The sequence below is a fragment of the Microtus ochrogaster genome, chromosome 1 (genome assembly GCF_000317375.1).
Source record: "Microtus ochrogaster isolate Prairie Vole_2 chromosome 1, MicOch1.0, whole genome shotgun sequence".
Taxonomy (NCBI): Eukaryota; Metazoa; Chordata; class Mammalia; order Rodentia; family Cricetidae; genus Microtus; species Microtus ochrogaster.
Genome location: NC_022009.1, coordinates 43474752 through 43493982, shown reverse-complemented (window position 1 = coordinate 43493982; position 19231 = coordinate 43474752). Strand labels below are relative to the sequence as shown.

At 42.7% G+C, this 19231-nt stretch overlaps 1 protein-coding gene across 1 annotated transcript in view; it reads left to right on the top strand.

Moving 5' to 3' along the window:
- Positions 1 to 16470, top strand: part of Setd3 (SET domain containing 3) — a 68691-nt gene extending 52221 nt beyond the window's left edge. Inside the window, exons 7-13 of the mRNA XM_005343530.2 lie at positions 3835 to 3893; positions 4546 to 4660; positions 9778 to 9852; positions 10851 to 11017; positions 11858 to 11943; positions 13992 to 14152; positions 15199 to 16470. Of these exons, the coding sequence (XP_005343587.1) occupies positions 3835 to 3893; positions 4546 to 4660; positions 9778 to 9852; positions 10851 to 11017; positions 11858 to 11943; positions 13992 to 14152; positions 15199 to 15594 (1059 nt within the window). The 3' untranslated portion in view covers positions 15595 to 16470. The remainder of the gene's footprint in view (positions 1 to 3834; positions 3894 to 4545; positions 4661 to 9777; positions 9853 to 10850; positions 11018 to 11857; positions 11944 to 13991; positions 14153 to 15198) is intronic.
- The last annotated feature ends 2761 nt before the right edge of the window (positions 16471 to 19231 follow it).

Genomic DNA, 19231 nt, shown 5'->3' with positions numbered 1-19231 from the left:
ATAGTACATCAAAAATTCATGGAATATGTGACTTTTTCCAAGGGTATTTAATACTTAATGCATTTGTGTCATTTTTCTTTTCAGAGATATTGACAGGTTTTATTAAGTATTTGTTAGGGAGATTTCATTTTTATCAAGGGACTATAAAGAGAAGCTGCATGCTAAATCAATTTTAAAAGCCAGAATATCATTCATTTTTCCATCTTCAAACACTTATAATCCATAGATTTTATTTAAATTTCTTCATGGTTTATTTTTGTTTTATGTGAGTGATAGTTCACGACAGAACTTTAATAAGGATCAACTATGCTGACTGTAGTGGTTTTTAATTTCCTTAAGCATCACTACCAGACCCATGCAATATGGTAAATTCTTCAAAATGTCATACTTACATATTTAGCAATATTGCTTCTTTTTATTGAAGCCAAACAAACAATTTTAGATATTAATCTTTCCCAAACGTAGTGATTATTTTTACTAGTTACAGCATTGCTGTTTCTCAAGGAGAATGCTTCCTTTGGATGGGAAAGGGAGTGAGAGAGTGCTTTAGAGGGTCACCTGCCTGACTCTGTATTCAGATTGTAGAATCCTTTTTGTTTTCACTTATTTTTGAGGCAGAGTTCCATCCATATAGCCCAGGTTGGCCTCCACTTCCCAAGTAACTGGGATGACAGGTATGTATCAACAGCCCTGGCTTTAGAGAGTAAGCCTGGCATCTCCCTGTCTGATAAGAATGGTGTCAGTTGTTTATTTCCTCAGCCTTAAGTATTTATTTTGCTCAGGAACTAAAAACCATTTGCTACAGAGGATTCTTAAGAAAACCTATGTCCTGTTTCAGCATCTGTTTCCTAGGGTTTCGGGTAGAGCAGTGAGTGAGTGAATCATCAGGGCTCCTGGCTGGCTCCTGTGAGGCCTCTGCCTTGGAGGCCTGGTCCTCAAGTATTATTTGGGGATATTCTGGACCCCATTCCACATGGATCTTTGTCTAGGAAACTGTAGCTACTAAAATCAGCTGGCCACCAAGAATGAGGTTCCTGTTGAAGGATGGGCTCGTAGTGGTTTACTCCCAGAAGGGAGCAGAGTATTCCTGCCATGTACTAGGAGTTTGAATATTTTCATGTGAGGACATTCCAGAAGCTTTTAGTTCACTTCAAATTAATTTTAGGCAACAGTGAAAGTGATTGATTAAAAAAATTCTCCAAGTATTAAATGAAAATTGTAATCAACATTTGTCTTTTCATTTTTTTCAAAATAAGGGAAGCCTTTTATTTCTAACATTAAATTAAAAAGTATAGCTTAATTATTTTTGATATTGAATACCTCCAAGTCCTTGAAGAGTACTATGTAAACATGACTAGATGAAAGGTGTGGATTTTGTTTTGGTATTTTATAAGCATGATTTTATTCAAGTGAAGCTGAAAGCCCTGTTGCCCCATTGCTGTAGTGTTGCTGGTAGGGATTGCATGTATTCTTCCATGTCGCCAATAGATGGTGCTAGTGTCACAGTAGTGAGAGCCCTGCCGAGGAAGAAGCCACGGGCCACCTCAGTGTCCCATTTTGCTTCAATCTAACTGTTAAGTTCATGTGTCAGTGCAGACTGGCTTTTATACTAGAATTTTGTGTACTAGACACACCCTGTTTTTTGAGAACAATTTTCTAATGGCTTCTGAAATTACTATATAACCATAGAGAAAAAGAATAGTCAACCTCTATCTGAAAATGTTTTTTTCTTATTGAAGTTTTGCTTGTGATGATTTTTATTAGAACTGTCAGGTAATGTAGGAAGTATGTAAACTGCTGGAAGGAGCACGTTGGTGTAAACTACCAGCTCTTGGCCTGGAGTGGTCACCAATGCTCCCAAAGAATCCAAGGCTGTCTGAAGATCCTCAACTGTTGGTAGAGTCTCTAAGTTCTTTTGAAAACTGAAAATTGTCATTGATTTTCCTAGTTAATATCAAACTTTTGAGGGGGAGGGCGTTAAAATTTGAGTAGGCTGTAGTAAATGTCACAGTTGAAGTAAATTAAAATATTTTTTAAAAAATAACATTTTCTCATCTTTTATACTTGGAAAAGATACATCTTGGGTGGGCAAAGTTCTCAATAATATGATACTGTGAGATTTCATTTTACTATAAGAGAAAGGAAAATTTATCAATAGGATCCATTTTCTTTACTATTTTGAAGTTTTTCCTTTTAATTCTTACCAGGTTAGTTTTGGGAGGAGAGAGGGTCTCATGCTGATTTGCTATTTAAAGGAAAACCTGGGCTCTGTCTTTGCTAAATTTAACGATTAAGAGGAAAATCTACTTTGTGGCCTCAGAGCACATCATATAGTAACTTGTCAGTCTGCAGGCTCTGGAACAGACCTTCCCAGGCATGGCATTTTCTGAGTCGGACTGGAAATGCTTTGTGGTGTACTATTGTGTATATTGCTTAAAGTCTTTCATTTCATTTCACATTGTTAGTACAAATATTCATTGTATCTCTTTTTTTTTTAATGCTAAATTCTAGCTGCAGTATAGGCAGTTTTTAAATTCTTGATCCCCCCAACTTTGCCTCTCAGGTGCTGGTATTTACAAGTGTGTACCTTTACACCTGTCCCAACGTGCATCTTAAAGGTTATATGAATATATTTTTACATTTTGAATTTTCTTCCAAAGGGTTAAAATGAGGCTAAGAAGAGGAGAAAAGCCGGCACCTGGGAGCTAACACCCAATTGGCTGCCTTTTGTAATATATAATTTGCCTAAGATTGTGCACTGAGCACAAGCTTTTGTTTTCTAATTGATTTACGGTTTGAGCCACTTGTACCTCATCCCCTACTGCCCTGCACACAGTGCCAGCAAGCACATCACAGGGAGCGATGATGAATTACAGTGCACTTGTGGTGCCAGTACCTGGAGTCAAAGCTGCGTGCTGCACGGAGCCACATTAACAGGCGCAGGATCAGCTCTGGCAGAATCTTGTCTCAAGCTCAGAAGCGACCATTTGTTCATCTGATCACTTGCTGCAATCTGTCTATCAGACTGTAATTGAAAGTAAAGATTAAAATCACACTGTTACAGCTTTTAATTTCTTAATTGAGACAAAGTTTTAAGTGCTCAAAGGTCGAAAGAGAAGAGACTTGTGATGAGGGAATGTGAGATTATAAGATTTTCTATTGTGTATGAAGTTTGGGGCATTTTAGTAAACGGTCTTTTGTCTAGACAAAAGGAATAATTTAAAATAATGCTGGTCTGTTTTATCTTTATCTTACTTGTAAGATTTACTTCATTCTCACGAGACTCTGCTTGATTTCCTGTGTTTGATCCACATTTACTGTGTAAATAATTCATTTGCACGTAAGTCGATTGTCATCAAATGATATAACTTAGAGAGTGTGAAAAAAATTTCCCCCCACTATAGGACCTATAAGTGGTGCCTTTTGTGATATTAAGAGATTAAAATCCAGTAATAGGATGAGACCCCCAAGATAGGCAAACCCTCTGGCTTAGCAGGCTTTGGTGTTTCCTTCAGAGCTGGTGCTCAAAATAGTGGGTGTGCCTGCTTTGTGAAGGCAGTCCACCTTAAACTGTTTTGTGTGGTGTCTGTGGGTTCCGGGATCGAACTATGAAGGAGCAGATTTATGGCGGCCACTGGGCACAACAAATTAAGTTGACAGTGATGTATGAGGGCACAGTAGCATGCTGATCCCTCAGTCTCGCGGCTGGACGTCTCCTGCTTCATTTGGCTCTTGTTAGTTCTGTTAGCAACTAAATAATGAAATTCTGCTGACTGATTTCTGTTTTCCATTTTTCTCTTTTCACCTCTGCTTCCTAAAACCACTCATTCCCAGACCCATCCTCATGCCAACAAACTGCCCTTGAAGGATTCTTTCACTTACGAGGACTACAGGTTGGTGTAAGGGGCACTGTGTTAAGGGTGGTTTCTGAGGAAATGCAGGATCTGGTGAGGGAAGCTCATGAGCAAATGACCTGCTGTGACCACTTATGGTGCTGAAATTGGGCAGTCCCAGAAGCCACTGTGAGCAGCTTTGATAAGCACTGGCATTTTGACAGCCACTTAGAAACTGCTGTGAACCTGTAATGCTAGTGACTTGAGCTTAACATTAGTGTTAAGTATTGCTAAAGAAGCTTTTTCTGTTTTGACCAGATCATATTAGTGTGAAGTGGGGATTTGTTTTGAACAAAAAGTTAATGCACTACACAATGTAATAAAAGTGTCATGTCCTACATCTCATACACACCTTAGAAAAGGAGAGACAGCAACCACTTGTCAGTGGAGGCTTAGAACAGGGTAGGGTCAGCATTTGGGTGAGAAGGGAGCTGAGGCCCCTGCTGCTCCTGCCTCCTCTTAGCATTCTTCCTTGCATTGCCTTCGTTTCCTGCCCCTCCTTTCCCTCAATCCTGGATTTAGTTCTAAATGGCATGAAAACACCTGAAAACTGGGAGCCCTTCAGTAACCCCAACTGTTTGGTTGTGTGCATTCTCATGCAGGTGGCTTTACATAGTTCACTCTAAATTCTCTTATTTTCTTTTTGTCACAGGTGGGCAGTCTCTTCAGTTATGACACGACAAAACCAAATTCCCACAGAGGATGGCTCCCGGGTGACCTTGGCCCTGATTCCTTTATGGGACATGTGCAATCATACCAATGGCCTGGTAAAGATTTTCTCTGGGGGTTGAGTCTGGAGGCTGCTGAGCTTCTGGGTGGATATTCTACTTGGCTTCTGTTTCCCCTTGCCAGCTCCCACCAGGAGGACAAGCAGAAGCAAACCCTGCTGCTTCCTGTCTCCCTGTAGTAGAAGCTGTGTGTCTTCTTCATACTGAAAACCAAGAATGCCAATCTTAGGCCACTTTGAGAAACTGCAGCGACTGCTCTTGTGTGTTCAGAAATCACAGCCGTAGCTCTCACATTCATTTTCTTGTCTTACTGGATCACAGACTGAACAAACCACTTTTCTTTTTTTCTTACAAGTATGGGTTTATTGAAGAAAACTTTCCATCTTTTTGGCTTTCTCTCTTATAGCCCTTTTTCCCCCTCTGCTGACTCTTTTTCACCCCTTGTCCCATTCTGTTCCTCGCCTTCTTCGATTACCTGCTTTGCTCAGGAGCCCATGTGTGTGTGGGAGGCTTGTGTGCTAGGTTCTGGGCACAAGCACAGGGCTGGGAAAGTGAAGACAGGAAGCATCTTCATGTGGCTGATTCTGTGAAGGAGGAAGGCAGGTCCTGTTCCTCCACATTCTTGGGTTCCAGGCAGTGTGGGGCTGAAGCTTTCTCTGTGCTGAGGACTTCCTGGTCCTCACAGGTAAGGGGATAAGAAAAACCAGATCATTCTAAATTCCTCAGCACTGCTAGTCTGCAGGGTTAGTTGGGTTTGATTCCTGCTTCTCAGTGCCAGCTTGCTTTGTTATTATTAGTCAAATTATAAAGAGATTAAAGAAATGCTGAAAATGATTATTTTGCATCTATACAGTGGCCAGAGCACATGCGCTGTGTGCCAAGCACTCAAAGCAGACTGTCCTGCTAATTCTGGTAGTCTTTCAGATCTTACAATATTAAATTGTACAAGGAAGAAGAATTACACTTTTATAATTACATTTTTGTCTTAATTTAGATATGCTTAATTTAATTAGTAGGACTAAGAAATAGTAGCATGCTTTACATTTTCATTAATGAATGTAATTTTACATTCTTTGTCCTTTTTTCTCCTTTAGAAATATTTTAAAACTGATGATAGGCTTGAAATTAAAAAAAAAAAATTATGTAGCCTTAAATATCTGATCCGTGTGTTTCCTTTTTCCCTCTTTATTGAACTAGATCACTGTTTCCCAAACTCAGTCAGTCATTAAAGTTAATTTTCATTTCCATTGTTAAAAAAAAAATCAAAAAGAATTAAACAACACAGAAGTCTCTAGCAATGTGAGCCGTTCTTCTGCGTTCCCAGTCTCCTCTGGTTTACTAGCTACATGGAAGGCTGCTACATCTCGGGGCTCTGCTCCTGTCCTGTAACTGTTTGTGCCACCCTAACATGTTCGTAGGCTGAGTCTGGGCATTGGTGTTCCTCTCAAATTAAGACTAACAGGCAGCTCTTGGCATATCTTCTCTAATATAATTTGGGTGGTTTGTGATCTGTCGTGGTTCTCTGACCCTCAGGAGGTTTCTTCAAGAAGCCCATGTATCTTCTTGCCCCACACACTTAACTTGACACATTTGTTGTTTGTTTCTATTGTCATAAGGTTTCATGGGACATTGAGTGGGGCAGGATTTAAGGAATGGAGTTTTCAAACTGTAAAATTGCGTATCATATGTGTGACTGTTAGCTTCTTTTTAAAGTGAAGTGCTTGAACTCAAGGCTTGACTTTTCAAGCAAAGTTTTTTTAAAAATCTTTTTATTTAAATAACATTTTTTTCATTTATTTCATATACCATCCAGTTTCTCCTCCCTCCTCTGCTCTTGACCCTCCCCTCTCCCATTTATTTCCCTCCCCCATCCACTCCTCCTCCATCTCCATCCAGAAAGGAGCAGGCCTCCCATGGCTTGAGCAAAGCATGGCACATCAAGTTGAGGCAGGACTGAGCTCCTCCCCTTAAATTGAGGCGGGCCCAGGTAATCCAGTATGGGGAATAGTTTACCAAAAGCCACCTAAGTGTCAAGGAGAGGTCCTGCTCTCACTGTTAGAAGCCCTACTAAGAGACCAAGCTACAGGATTGTCACACATCTGCAGAGGGCCTAGGTTGGTCCAGCATCCATGAGCTCCTGTGAGCTCTGAGCACAGGTCAGCTGTCTCTGTGGGTTCCCCCATCATGACCCCCCCTAGCTGGTACAGTCCCTCCTCCCTTTCTTACTTAAGACTCTTGGACCTCCGCGCATTGTCATACAAAGGCTTTTAGTCCCCCTGTGTCTGTGCTGACTCTCCTTGTATTATTAGGCTACTAGACTCTGATAGGGGAAATCGTGAGAAAGGTTCATACACCAGTGCTTCTGCTTTTAACAGTAGTCCTGAGCCCTTCGGACACTGCAGCGGGAACAGGGCTGCTTGGGATTTTGGAGAATGGGAGTGAAATCCTAGAGAAGCAGGTTTAAGAGGTCACCAGGCCCAGTCCTAAGCTGTAGAAAGTGTGTATGTGCTTTCCCACGTGCACATGTTTGCAGGGTTGTCAGTGTGTGTGTGTGTGTGGGGGGGGGGGTGAAGGCCGGAAGCCAAGGTTGCATGGTTTCCTCTTCTGTTCCCCACCTTGTATTTTTGAGACAAGGTCTCCCACATTAAACAAACCTGGAACCTGCTGCTTTGGCTAGGCTGTTTGGGAGCTTTGCCCGACTTTGCCACCCCCTGCCCACCACCACCGTGATGATATGATGTTAAAGATACTCACCACTATGCTTGGGTTTATTTGTTTATAATGTGGATGCTGGAGATCCAAACTCAGATTTTTATCCTTGCACAGCAAACATTTTACCCATTGAGCATTTCCCTCATCTTGGAAATGCTATCTTTAAATCTTGCTTGATCTGACTAAAAGTAGCAGAATTGACAGAATTCCTTTCTTCAAATTATTCATTTAACCTGAGAAGGATTCTGCTAAGTGGTTTACAGGACATGGTGTATGTTGTGTTGAGTATACATAATATGACTCTCATTCAGTGCGGTAAAAATCTTTCAGGGCCCTTCCGTTGAGCTGTTGAAGATGATTAGATTCCAGGCTTAGAGCAGAATCCCAGTTTTCATAAACACGTATAGATGTCACCTACCTTTGGCTTCTTGCTGTTTCTAGCCAGTACAACCCACCTCAGGACCTCTGTGTTTGCTGCTGCTCTTACCCAGAACATGTGTTCCCCAGATCTGATGAGACTCAAAGTTATTGTCAAGTGAGGCCACCCTGAGTATTTGTAAACCAAGCATCACTTCCATCCCATTAGCCCGCTTCTTGTCCTATTTGTATTTCCTGCATTACCTATGCATTATAGTCTCATTTAAAACAACAACAACAAAAACAACCAAGACTTTTGTAGCCTGGACTAGTCTTAAACTTGCTATGTAGTCATGGCCTTGCACTCATTTGTCTCTGAGTGCTAGGATTACAGGTTGTACTTGTCCACAGCCAGCCTCTACCCATTATTTTGGAAGGTCTATTCATTTCTTCTTTTTTGCTGGGGGTTGGGTCTGTCATATCCTCTTGTTTGGTGCTTTAAATTCACCAGCATACATATTCTGGCTTAGGAAAAAACAGCAGGACACACAGACACAGCTGTGATCTGTTTCTTCAGTTTTTCCACTGTCTTTTCCAAGTTGAATCAACAAGTGTGCATTCCTTCATTCCTTCTTCATACACAATGCAGGTAATAGAGATGCACTAGGAGGAAATTGAAAAAAGATTGAAATGATCATGTCCTCTGTATGTCGGAGGGAGTAATCATGTCACACCCTTCCTCCTGTGGTGCTACTTAATAGGTGAGCCTTTGGTTCCCCAGGGCCAAAAGGAGCCAGACAAGTTTACACAGTTTAGGAGGTTGGCAGTGTTCAGGGATGGGGCATCAAGACAGACTGCTTATGCATTGGGGGGCCCTTGTTCCTCCCCTGGGAGTTTGTGCCTCAAGGCACGAAGGCAGTGTCAGGAGTTAGGGACTGTCCACGAAGCACTGGGTGCTCTGATTTGAAGAACACTCCTGGTCTCCTTGAGGGTGGGGCAGGCACACATGCAGATATATGTGGTAGCAGCTAGAAAGGGGAGGATGAGAGAAGGTAAAATGGGGAAAGGAGCCCTGGAAAGAAGACAGGTTTCACAGTCTCAAAGCAAAACAGGAGTTACATAAAGGTAGTTCCATGCAAGAGGGAATGGGACAGTGGCCTGTATGACAGAGAACACCATGTTCTGAGGCCTCCTGGGAACTTGGTGTTGTCCAGGGCCACTGTGTGGTCAGCAGAACAACCGTGGTACAGGAACTTGCACTGCTCAGAAGGGCTTTGCAGATGCTGATAGAGGAAGGGTAAGAACTGTAGTCACAAGGGGAAACAGAATAAAAAGATTAAAAAGGCGTGTAAGAGTTCTTGGGCAGTAAGGGTGGTCACTTCTGTGCATTGCATGCAGAGGCCCTTGCCAAGACAGGTTGGCTAGAGAAGATGTGGATGGGGGCAGGAGACTTTTCTGTACTGTCTGTACCATATAGGCTTAGAAACACTCACATTTATGTCTCTTAGCAGAAAGAGAGGAAGTAATAATCATTTACTTTGCCTTTAGTTACCTGAAAATTTAGATGACTTTGTGATTACAGAGGAACGTAACGTAGTAGTGGCCCCTTTTCTTGTCCTCTTGATTCTTATGCAGTAGAACCGCCCCCCCTTTTCTTTTTTGCTGGTGAAAGAGCCCGGGACCTTATGTACTGCTCTACCACTGAACTAGACCCTGCCCCCACATTGATTTCTCACTATAAAAGTTATATAAAAGTAACACTTCTAAGTAAATACAGGTACCCCAGAGCCTCCTGTGTGGGCATGCGACTTTCATCATTTGTGGAGCCTTACTCGGGGCTCAAAGGCAGCAATTTTCAAATCATGTGCTTGGTGGAGACCTAGAAGTGAAGCACAGTGTATTCTCCCAAGAGAGATTTACTTCAGATCTGCAGTTTTCTGTACAATCTATGTTGTACATAGAAATGACTGGAATCCTCACCAGGCCTTTGCTGGAATCTTGAAAGTCTTTGCTGTCCCTGTAAGCACCCCTAAACACCTTGTCCTTGAGGGACTTGCCTCATCACCCTGTCTTTCTCTCCTGCCTAGATCACGACTGGTTATAACCTGGAAGATGACCGCTGTGAGTGTGTAGCCCTGCAGGACTTTCAGGCTGGAGATCAGGTAGGTTTCAGTGTTCTGTCCCTAACAGTGAGCCAACCTGTGAGCACTGAGTGGTGGCTTTGGTCATCCTAAGAACTATTGGGCATAGGGAGGAGCAGGAATGTGGATCTTTAGGATTGTTTCTGACCAAATCTTGGGACCAAAAATACTTTGAATGACACTTTGCATGTACAAAGAAAGCAGTGCCCTCTTTGTACAGTGAGCCACTCTATATGATACCATATAGACCCCAGATAGACTCTGTTTGCAAGTGTTTTGTGTCATAAGCTGCATTTCTTTAGAAAGAGGGAATATTTAAAAGAGATGGGATTTAGGTAGTTAAAACCTAAGGAAATTAGAACACACATCCCTATCCTCGTATACTTTTGCTGGAAGATGTCCATTTTTTTAACCTAATAATTTGGATGGAGGCACAGGTAAGTTTCCCAACAATTTTGAAATATACATCTATAAATATCTGCATTTATTAGTTTCACAACCCAGTATACAATAGAAAGTCAATACAGGGACAGACACTGCCTTCCACTTGGTCTGTTCTTCAGAAATGTTCACAACACTCTGACAGTGTGGAAGAGCACGAGCTGTGGAAGTGTCTCTGACAGGAACTAATTCAAGTGCCTATTCTAGAATGTTCCCCTGAAAGGAAGGAAGGAAGATGTGGCACATTCTAACAGTTTAAGAGGGGCTGGCTGGCTGGGGTTGGATGAGAGGCTTGGCAGTCCTGGGTCTGTTTACCCATGTGCTCCCTCTCCCCCCATCTAGTAGTAGACATATATGTTTGGCTTTCCTCTCCTTAGATAATTGGGGAAGTTAGAAGGACTGCATACCTTCACCTTCCATGCATCATGCTGTACCAAGTGAATGTGTAGTTAGAAGTCTATCTGCTGATGTAAAGTAGCATTAATGCAGGAGGGTTAAGCCTCTGCGCTGCTGTTTTAAGGATACATACTAAGTTTGGTTTATGTCCTTCTATTTTTTTTTTTTTTACTGCATCTCAGATTTACATTTTTTATGGCACTCGGTCAAATGCAGAGTTTGTGATCCACAGTGGTTTTTTCTTTGACAATAATTCACACGACAGAGTAAAAATAAAGCTTGGAGTAAGTAAAAGTGACAGGCTCTACGCCATGAAGGCTGAGGTCTTGGCTCGCGCTGGCATCCCAACGTAAGTAGAAAAAAACATGGGTTGACTCTTTCCAGTGGTGTGTGCAATATTTCCATGGCATAGTGTTTAATTGGTGTGTTAATAAAGCTTCTCCACAGTGCTGTGTTTTAATCCCTTTATCCCTGTTACACAGCAAATTTAGACCTTGGAGATGTGTGGTGATTTACCAGCGCTTCCAGATAGACATAATTGTGTCGCTAGCAGTGTTCACAGCTAGTTCCAGGGGATATGGCCTGCAGTCCCTGTTAAGTTAAATAAGTGCTCTGGTATCATGTCTTTCACCTTGAAAAGGCCATAATGACCTGGATCAGTTTGTTTTATTTAACTCTTTGGCACCATTAATTTCTGTAATGAAGTCATGATCCTCAGTGATTCCATGAATTTCTGGTTAGATTCTTTAAATTCTTCTTGCATTTGAGGTGTGAAATGGTAAAGAAGATGAGAATTATGATTTATTAGTCCTCCAGGGACTAGAGGAACTATTCTTAATGAAAATGGATTATCTGGCTTTTTTATTGAACTTGTCAATATTTGATTAATGATAAAATGTGAACTCAACATGAATTATTGTTACTGTATCTTAAGGACTATGAGTGTGTTTAATTCTCTCACCATGAGCATGTGGCCCTGAGAGTAAGGCCATTAGGCAGCAGGCATGCTGGGAGGGGTGGCCAGTACATGACAAGGTCTTCCTACCCACCAGCTTCATGCTTTCCTAGTGCATGTCTTCATTTAGTGAAGCTCAGCTCTGCTTTCCTTGAGGACCACTGCTTGTGTGTAAATCTGGGCACCTTCCTCTGGACGAGCTATGGGGCTGACCTCAGGTGTTGTTTTTTTCAGATCCAGTGTTTTTGCATTGCATTTTACTGAGCCGCCCATCTCTGCCCAGCTTCTGGCTTTTCTCCGAGTATTCTGCATGACTGAAGGTAAAAATCATTTCTGATGAAAAAAAATTTTCCTTTTTAAATTGTGAAAGTGTAAAACTTGGTCCTAGAATGTAGGTAGGCAATATAGACGCTGTTGCAGAACTAGAGTGAGACAGGCTAACCATCCTTGGAGAGCAAGAATCTTCCAGAGATTCACCACCATTCACCAGGACCTTTTGTGAGCACAGGGTAGGATGAACTGTGGTATTTTTTTTCATATTTAGCAAGAGAGAGAAAGAGATATTCTGGCAATGGCTGTCCCTGTAGATTGTGCAGTGCATCATGCTCAATATGGTGCTTCCTGTATTTTCATCTCTTCTGCCCTGTTAGCTGTTTCCTGTTGCATTGATGGAGTCTCCAGTTCAAAAAACTTAAGAAGGGGCTACTCAGCCAGTAATGAATGACCTTGACTCAGAACCAACCGCATTATTTCCAGAGTCCATGCCACAGACATCCCCACTTCCCTGCTGATGTGCAGAGAATAGAATTCATGGAACAATTCTTGCTGGAGACAGTGTATTTGCATGTGGGGAGGAGGGGAGAAAGGCAGAGCAGTGTCATCCTCTCTGCACAGGGAGAAACTCAGGCTGTGTGTGAGTGTCCCCTGAATAGCCAGACTTAGGCTACCTTGGGAAGGGGAGTGACTTGGAACCTCTGAGGAAGGGATGCCTGGTTTGTTGTTTAGGTCAGGCCAGCAGCTACTTTGTATGTTTTCATGTGAGTTGTGTCCAGCTTCTCTGCACATCTGTTGGAGAGGAAGAGCATGGTCTCTGCCTTCCACACTGTGGTGTGAACTAGGTGTGAGGAAGAGTGACAGCAGTGACTTAACATTGGAGATTTCTGGAAAGAATTTTCTATTTCTAAGGAAGTAGGTTTTTTAAAGATCTTTATCTCTAAACAAAGGTTATAAACTGACGAGTGAAGCATCTAAAACCCTGAATTTTACCATAGAACTGGATAGTTGTTTTTTAAACGTCAGATAACATGCTTTTTTTTTTCCAAAAAAAAAATCATTTTATGTCTATTGCTGTTCTTTAGTTTCTTTTCAGTCATCAGAAGACAATTTGTCATGTCAAGACAATTGATGTATTCTTTGAATTACTCCAACTAATACTAATAAAAGTTTGGTTTGCTGGCAGCACAGCTCCTCAATTTGAATTGTAAATAGTGACAGCTGTAGGGCATTTTGCTCTGAAAGAGATACTGTCTCACAGTTACATAAGAAGCATGGGTGTGTTTGTTGAACTGAATAGGATGGGCAGGAGATAAGTTCTCAGAGCCATTGCTGAATTCTTTCTTCTTACATATATTTTTGAAGGTGGTTGTGTTTATGTGTAATTTAAATTCCTGATGAGTGAGAGAGAGTCGTTTTTTCTTGACTAAGATTTCTATAGTCCATGTACTTGTTCCTTCCCATCTTTGGCTTACTTGTAACAAGATGGGGTATATAATTACCAAATGGAGGGTCCCAGGGTGATAGTGACTCTTCACAGTGTCTTTAAGACATTTTATTTTCATCTTAATTTATTTATTTATATGAACTGTTTGCCTGCATGTGTAACTGTGTACCGTGTATGTGCAGTGCCTCCAAAGACCAGAAGAGAGCATTGAATACCCTGGGACTGTTTGCTATAGACGGTTGTAGGCTGCTATGTGGGTGCTGGGAATTGAACCTGGGATCACTGGAAGGGCAGCCAGTGCTCTTAACCCCGAACCATTCCTTCAGCTCTACTTTTTGGTGCAGTTGGTAGGACTGAGGTCATCACTCAGGGTCTAGAAAAACAGTTCTGTGATAGTGAGGGATGTGGCCATAGCATGTCTTCAGAAAGAGTGAGCCTATCCGAAAGCTCTCAGTGTGTCTCTTTGAGAGACTACCTTTCAGGGAGGTCTCATGTGACCTCCTGGTGTGGAGTTCAGCTCTGCCTCTGCCTGGAGAGTCTGAAAGAGGCTGGAATATGCTTGTGCTGTGAGGGACCTTAGGGTGCCCCCCCCCAAAGTGAGGGCTGTGCTGTTCCTTCCTGATTGATTGCTATGTATCTTTCTTGTAGAGGAATTGAAAGAGCATTTGCTAGGGGACAGCGCCATTGACAGGATCTTCACTCTGGGGAACTCTGAGTTTCCTGTCAGCTGGGACAATGAAGTCAAACTGTGGACATTTCTGGAAGATAGAGCCTCACTTCTTTTAAAAACATACAAAACGACAATTGAGGTAATTAGCCCAATGAATGAAGATCCTGCTTTGATGTGTTTCTAGTCCTTACTATATTCTGACTCTTAGCAGAATGTATATTTGACATTCTTTATTCACAATCAGCGTTTTTCTATTTATCATGTTTATACTTAATAGCATTACTGATAAATTTTATAAATGTAGTACATTTTACAAATTCAATGCTTTTTTTGTTTTGTTTTGTTTTTTTGTTTTGTTTGGGTTTTGGGGGCTTTGTTTTTTTGTTTTGTTTTTTGTTTGTTTGTTTTTTTGGGATAGGGTTTCTCTGTGTAGTCTGGCTATCCTGGAACTCTGGCTTCAAACTCAGAGATCCACCTGCCTCTTCCTCCAGGGTGCTGGGATTAAAGGTGCACCTGTCTGACTCAAACTGAGTACTTTTAAAAACTATTTTTAATTCATATGATACCACAAACATGAATTTGTATTTAGCTTCAAAGCTTTTATTACCCTTTTATCCCCACCCCTCTCTCACCTTCTCGTTTTCTCTCTTTTGTACCAACATGTGGTACATTACTGGGGATTAAACCTAGAGCCTTGCGTGTGCCACAAAAGCCCATGTCCTCTTTAGTTTCAGGACAGAGCCTCACTAAGACTGGCCATAAACTCTGTAGCCCACCCAGGCCTCAGTCTTAAAACCATCCTGTCTCAGCTTCCTGACCAGCTAGGCTTACAGACTGTGCACCAGGCCTGGCTAAAAATATTTCTTTGTCTTTAATTCTTTAGTTCATGTCCTTCATCTTGGGCCCAACATGAGGGCTCCAGTCAAGGTGATGATTAAAGTGAATATTGCTCTCCATTTTGTGTTGGCTCCATTTGACTTGGCCTTTGTTTTGAGAGATATAACTTAACTGTACAAAATTCATAAGTCAAACTGGTTTTGATGGGCATATCGAGTTACCAGGTGGTCTGAATGGCTTCTAACACCCTTAACCCCCCTCAGGCTGACCCACTGCCCTTTGCAGCTTTGCTGATCTAGTGTTCTAGTGTTCTTTTCTTTAACTTGGTGTCACACCTTCCTCCCCCAGGAAGATAAGATCGTCTTGAAAAACCCTGACCTGTCTGTTCGTGCCACAATGGCCATCAAATTGCGCTTGGGTGAAAAAGAAATTTTGGAAAAAGCGGTGAAGAGCGCAGCTATGAACCGAGAGTACTACCGCAAACACATGGAGGAGAGGGCTCCGCTGCCCAGATACGAGGAGAGTGACCTGGGACTCTTGGAGGGCAGTGTGGGGGACTCTCGGCTCCCTCTGGTCCTGAGAAAGCTGGAGGAGGAGGCAGGGGTGCAGGAGTCTCTGAGCCTCACGGAGACTGTCAGCAAAGCCAAGGCTGCTGAGAATGGGCTCATCAATGGGGAAAACGTGATCCCTAATGGGACCAAAGAGTCTTCGGGCAGCGTGGATGAAGTGAAGGAGCGACTCTGAGGTGCACTCATTGGGAATCCAGTTTAGCAGAAGTTGTGGACAGCCCACTACATCCTGTGTTCCTTGTTAACATTTTTCTTTTCGCAGAGAGGAAAATATGTTTTTGCTGCTTTATATAAAAGTGATTTTTAAGTTATTTTAAAGATCTAGCTTCCCTTTTTGATTAAGATTGCCATCTTGCTTCTGGGCTGAACAAACTAGTCAACAGTGACAGAGGGAGGAGGTGCCTTTGGGGACTGTGCAGACCTTGTGTGGGCACTTGCATCTCTTCCTGGGGAAGAGTTGAGATCCTTGCTCAACTGTGCTCAGCAGGCCTACTACCCTTATTCCAGAATGAAAGCGGTCTCTGCCTCTGCTGCGGAGCCAAGGTTCAACTCTAGGTGTTCAGCGGACAGTGGGAATGAGGCACAGTGCAAAGAAAGCCAAGTGAGGTCCGGGCACATCAGTTTTTTGTTTGTTTTTTGTTTTTTTTTTTTTCTCAAAAATAATATCCCCCATATCAAAAGAAAAGATAAGGTGGCAACCTAATTTTTAATGGCTTAAGATATTGGTGATATTAATTATATAAATACACACATCTATCTAGTGATTTCTAAGGATTTGTTTTCTTTTTGTGTTCTGTTTTGCTGCATTAAAAACTTATCCTTTTCCATAAATCAAAGTAGGACTTGAGTCCTCTTCCTTAGTTTTAAATGCTGGCTCTGAGTTCATCAGAGTGGCGCACTGACTTCCAGTGATTGCAGTGGGCTGTTGCAGACGCAGCTGCAGCTTCATGCAGTGGGTTCAGGAGTCGGTGGCTCCCTGGCTTTTCCAGTTTTCACAGGCTAGAGATTTTCAAAGCTACCCTTTTGAGTAAAACCCCTTATTAAAAGAAAAACATGACTGGTGTTCTTGTTTGTTTGTTTGTTCTGTTAGAAGTAGAGCAGGCTTTGAGTCAAGCTTTTATGCAGATCCCACGTATTCCCTAACCATTGGGGACTTTGCCACGCCGCAGGCTGTGTTCATCACAGACACAGAGACTTGATGGGAGCATGCCTGGGTGCCCAGAGGCCTGCACAGCCCCATCCCATCTTAAGCTGCCAGCAATGCTTCAGTGGGATCCCAGGCCACAGGATGGCAACAGAAGGCAGGTTGGCTTTCAGGGGATGTGGAGTGTAGGGCAGTGTCCATCTGGAGGAAAGGATGGGATCTGCCACCAAAAGGAATCTAGTTTTCAGGCTACTGATTCATGTCCAGTTTACCTTGTCCACACATTTTTATGTCATCACTGACATCTGAACTATCACGGCTAGGGCTCATTTTGAAAACTGCTGTGTAAATGATTCACTATGGTTTGATAAGAGCTGTAGAGATATGGGAGTTGTGTAGCATCCATGGCTCTGCTCAGAGAAGACACTGCTCCAGAGACGATTTGCTTGGCTGTCTGCTCTGGGTTCAGATGGGCTGGAAAGACTCCCTGCTGCACTGGATGCTGGTTTGTACTTGTGTGTGGCAGGGGCCGTCTGAAACTACCCGCTGCTGTTGTGAAAAGACACGTGATGCCAAGTCTCCTGCCAGCCTTAGACTGGAGGTACTTTACCATCCATGTGGAGCTTACATAATGATCTCTGTCTCCTTGGATTTTCTAGTTAATGTTTGCATTAATTTGCCTGTAAATACAGTTTTTTACTAGACTAAAAGTTTTCAAGCCTAATGCAAAAAAATGCCTTGTGCATAGATGTGTACAGTCCTGGGGTAAAAAGAGCACCGTAGCGTGGGGTAGATTGTAAACTATTTGCTGGGGAAGTTTGAATTAGATAGAGCTGAGAGAGCTAGGATTCCAGTCCTAATCTCTAAAACACCTTTGAAAGACATGGTGACTGCCATTCCTGGAGCCCCGCAGTCTGTTCTGTCAGTTACTTTTCCATCACAAGGTCTGTGAGCCATTGGAGCACCAAATCACTGAATGTGATGTCAGAGGCAGAGTGGCTGTGGAGCAGCGCTACTTTTCAGGCAGAGGGAACCACATCATCTCCTACCTAGTCACAGGCACCCCAGGAGCCACACTGTCCCCGTTCAGAAATGAAGGGAAAGTGATTCAGTGGTATTGAAGAACCCTCATTGCCATATGTCATGAAAATGGATCTTCCTCTCAGGTCATGTTGAAGTTTTCTTTCTTCCCTAGAGCTGTTGAACAAGAGGTTCTGCTAGTCTTGGAAGTGCTACCACCTCCTGGCCTGTAAACATCATGAGATTCACTGCCCTAAAAAATGCCTAGGTTTTCCTACACACTGGCAATTTATTGTTTTCTCCCAGTAGTTTCTAAAACAGGTCCACTAAGATACACTTCATGTTTTAAAGAGAGATGGGGTAATATGTTAATATCTCCAGGTTCACATTATATACAGTGTTGCTGAAATAAATATTCACTTAAATTGAGAAAATTGGGCTGTGAATGTAGCTCAGTAAGCAGAGTGTTTACCTAGTGTGCACAAAACCCTGAGTCCAATCCTTGGTACTGCATATCAGATTTGGTAGCACATATCTGTAATCCCAGCACTGAGGGGTGGAGAAAAGAAGGTCTCTGGACTGCATAAGATTCTGTCTCCAATTAAAAATGAGTAAAAACACCGGCGAGGGGTGCTGAAGAGATGGCTGGGTTCATGGTATTTGTTGTAAAAGCATGTGGACCTGAATTTGGATCCCAGAACCAATGTGAAAAGGTTAGGATAGATAGGTGGTTCTTGAGGTATGCTTAAAATCTCCACAAAGCACCTAAAGGACATCCCAGAGTGGCTGCCTCTCTGATGACCCTGTCCGCTTTAGCATGCGACGGCATTCTTCCCTTGGGCCCTCTCCACCTTTCACTCATGCCAAGTCCCTTCTCCAGGATGCTACTGAGCAAACGTTTACTGCAGTCAGTGTCTGTCAGGACTCAGACCTTTCCAGACTGTCTGTAAGCAGGACCATAGCCTAGGAAGTCAGGTAGCCCTGAAGTAAAGTCCTGACCCACCACATTCACCCCTGCCTGTGACACAGAACAAGTGTATTAATGCCCAGGGTGGGATTTATCGTCATTCTCCCCTTCTTCCTCTTCCTCCCTCCCCCTCCTGCTTTGTGAAAAGGTTTTGTTCAGGCTGGCCTGAAACTCCTGATGCTCCTGCCTTAGCCTCCTTATTGCTAAGATTATAGGCATGCACCTATAAGAGGTAAGAGACTTGGTAAGAGGCTTGGCTTTCTTGACTACAAAGTGGAGTGGACATAGGACGTTGTTGGGAGAATGGCAGCGATTATAGTAAGATTTAGTAGCCAGCTCCCTGGACTGTTGAAGGAATCATGCCATAATCTGAAGACACTAATCCCATCCTGGGACAGGGCAGGACTCTCAGGAGAGAATTCCCATCAGCCCCAGGATTTTAACACATGGCCTTGGCTCAGGAGACTGCTGTCATATCCCCCGTGTACACTGAAAACATTATTTTGTACATATTAGTGTCACTGTAAACTCAGCTTTCACATCTTCCAGAAAGCTCAAAATAAGCCCCAAAGGTTGATGGAAATGACAGCCGACTCAAGTCACAGCAAGAGATGGCAGTTAGAGCCGTATGCACCTCAGTTGGACAATTCTGGAAATAATACTACAGCTGGCACCAGAGCA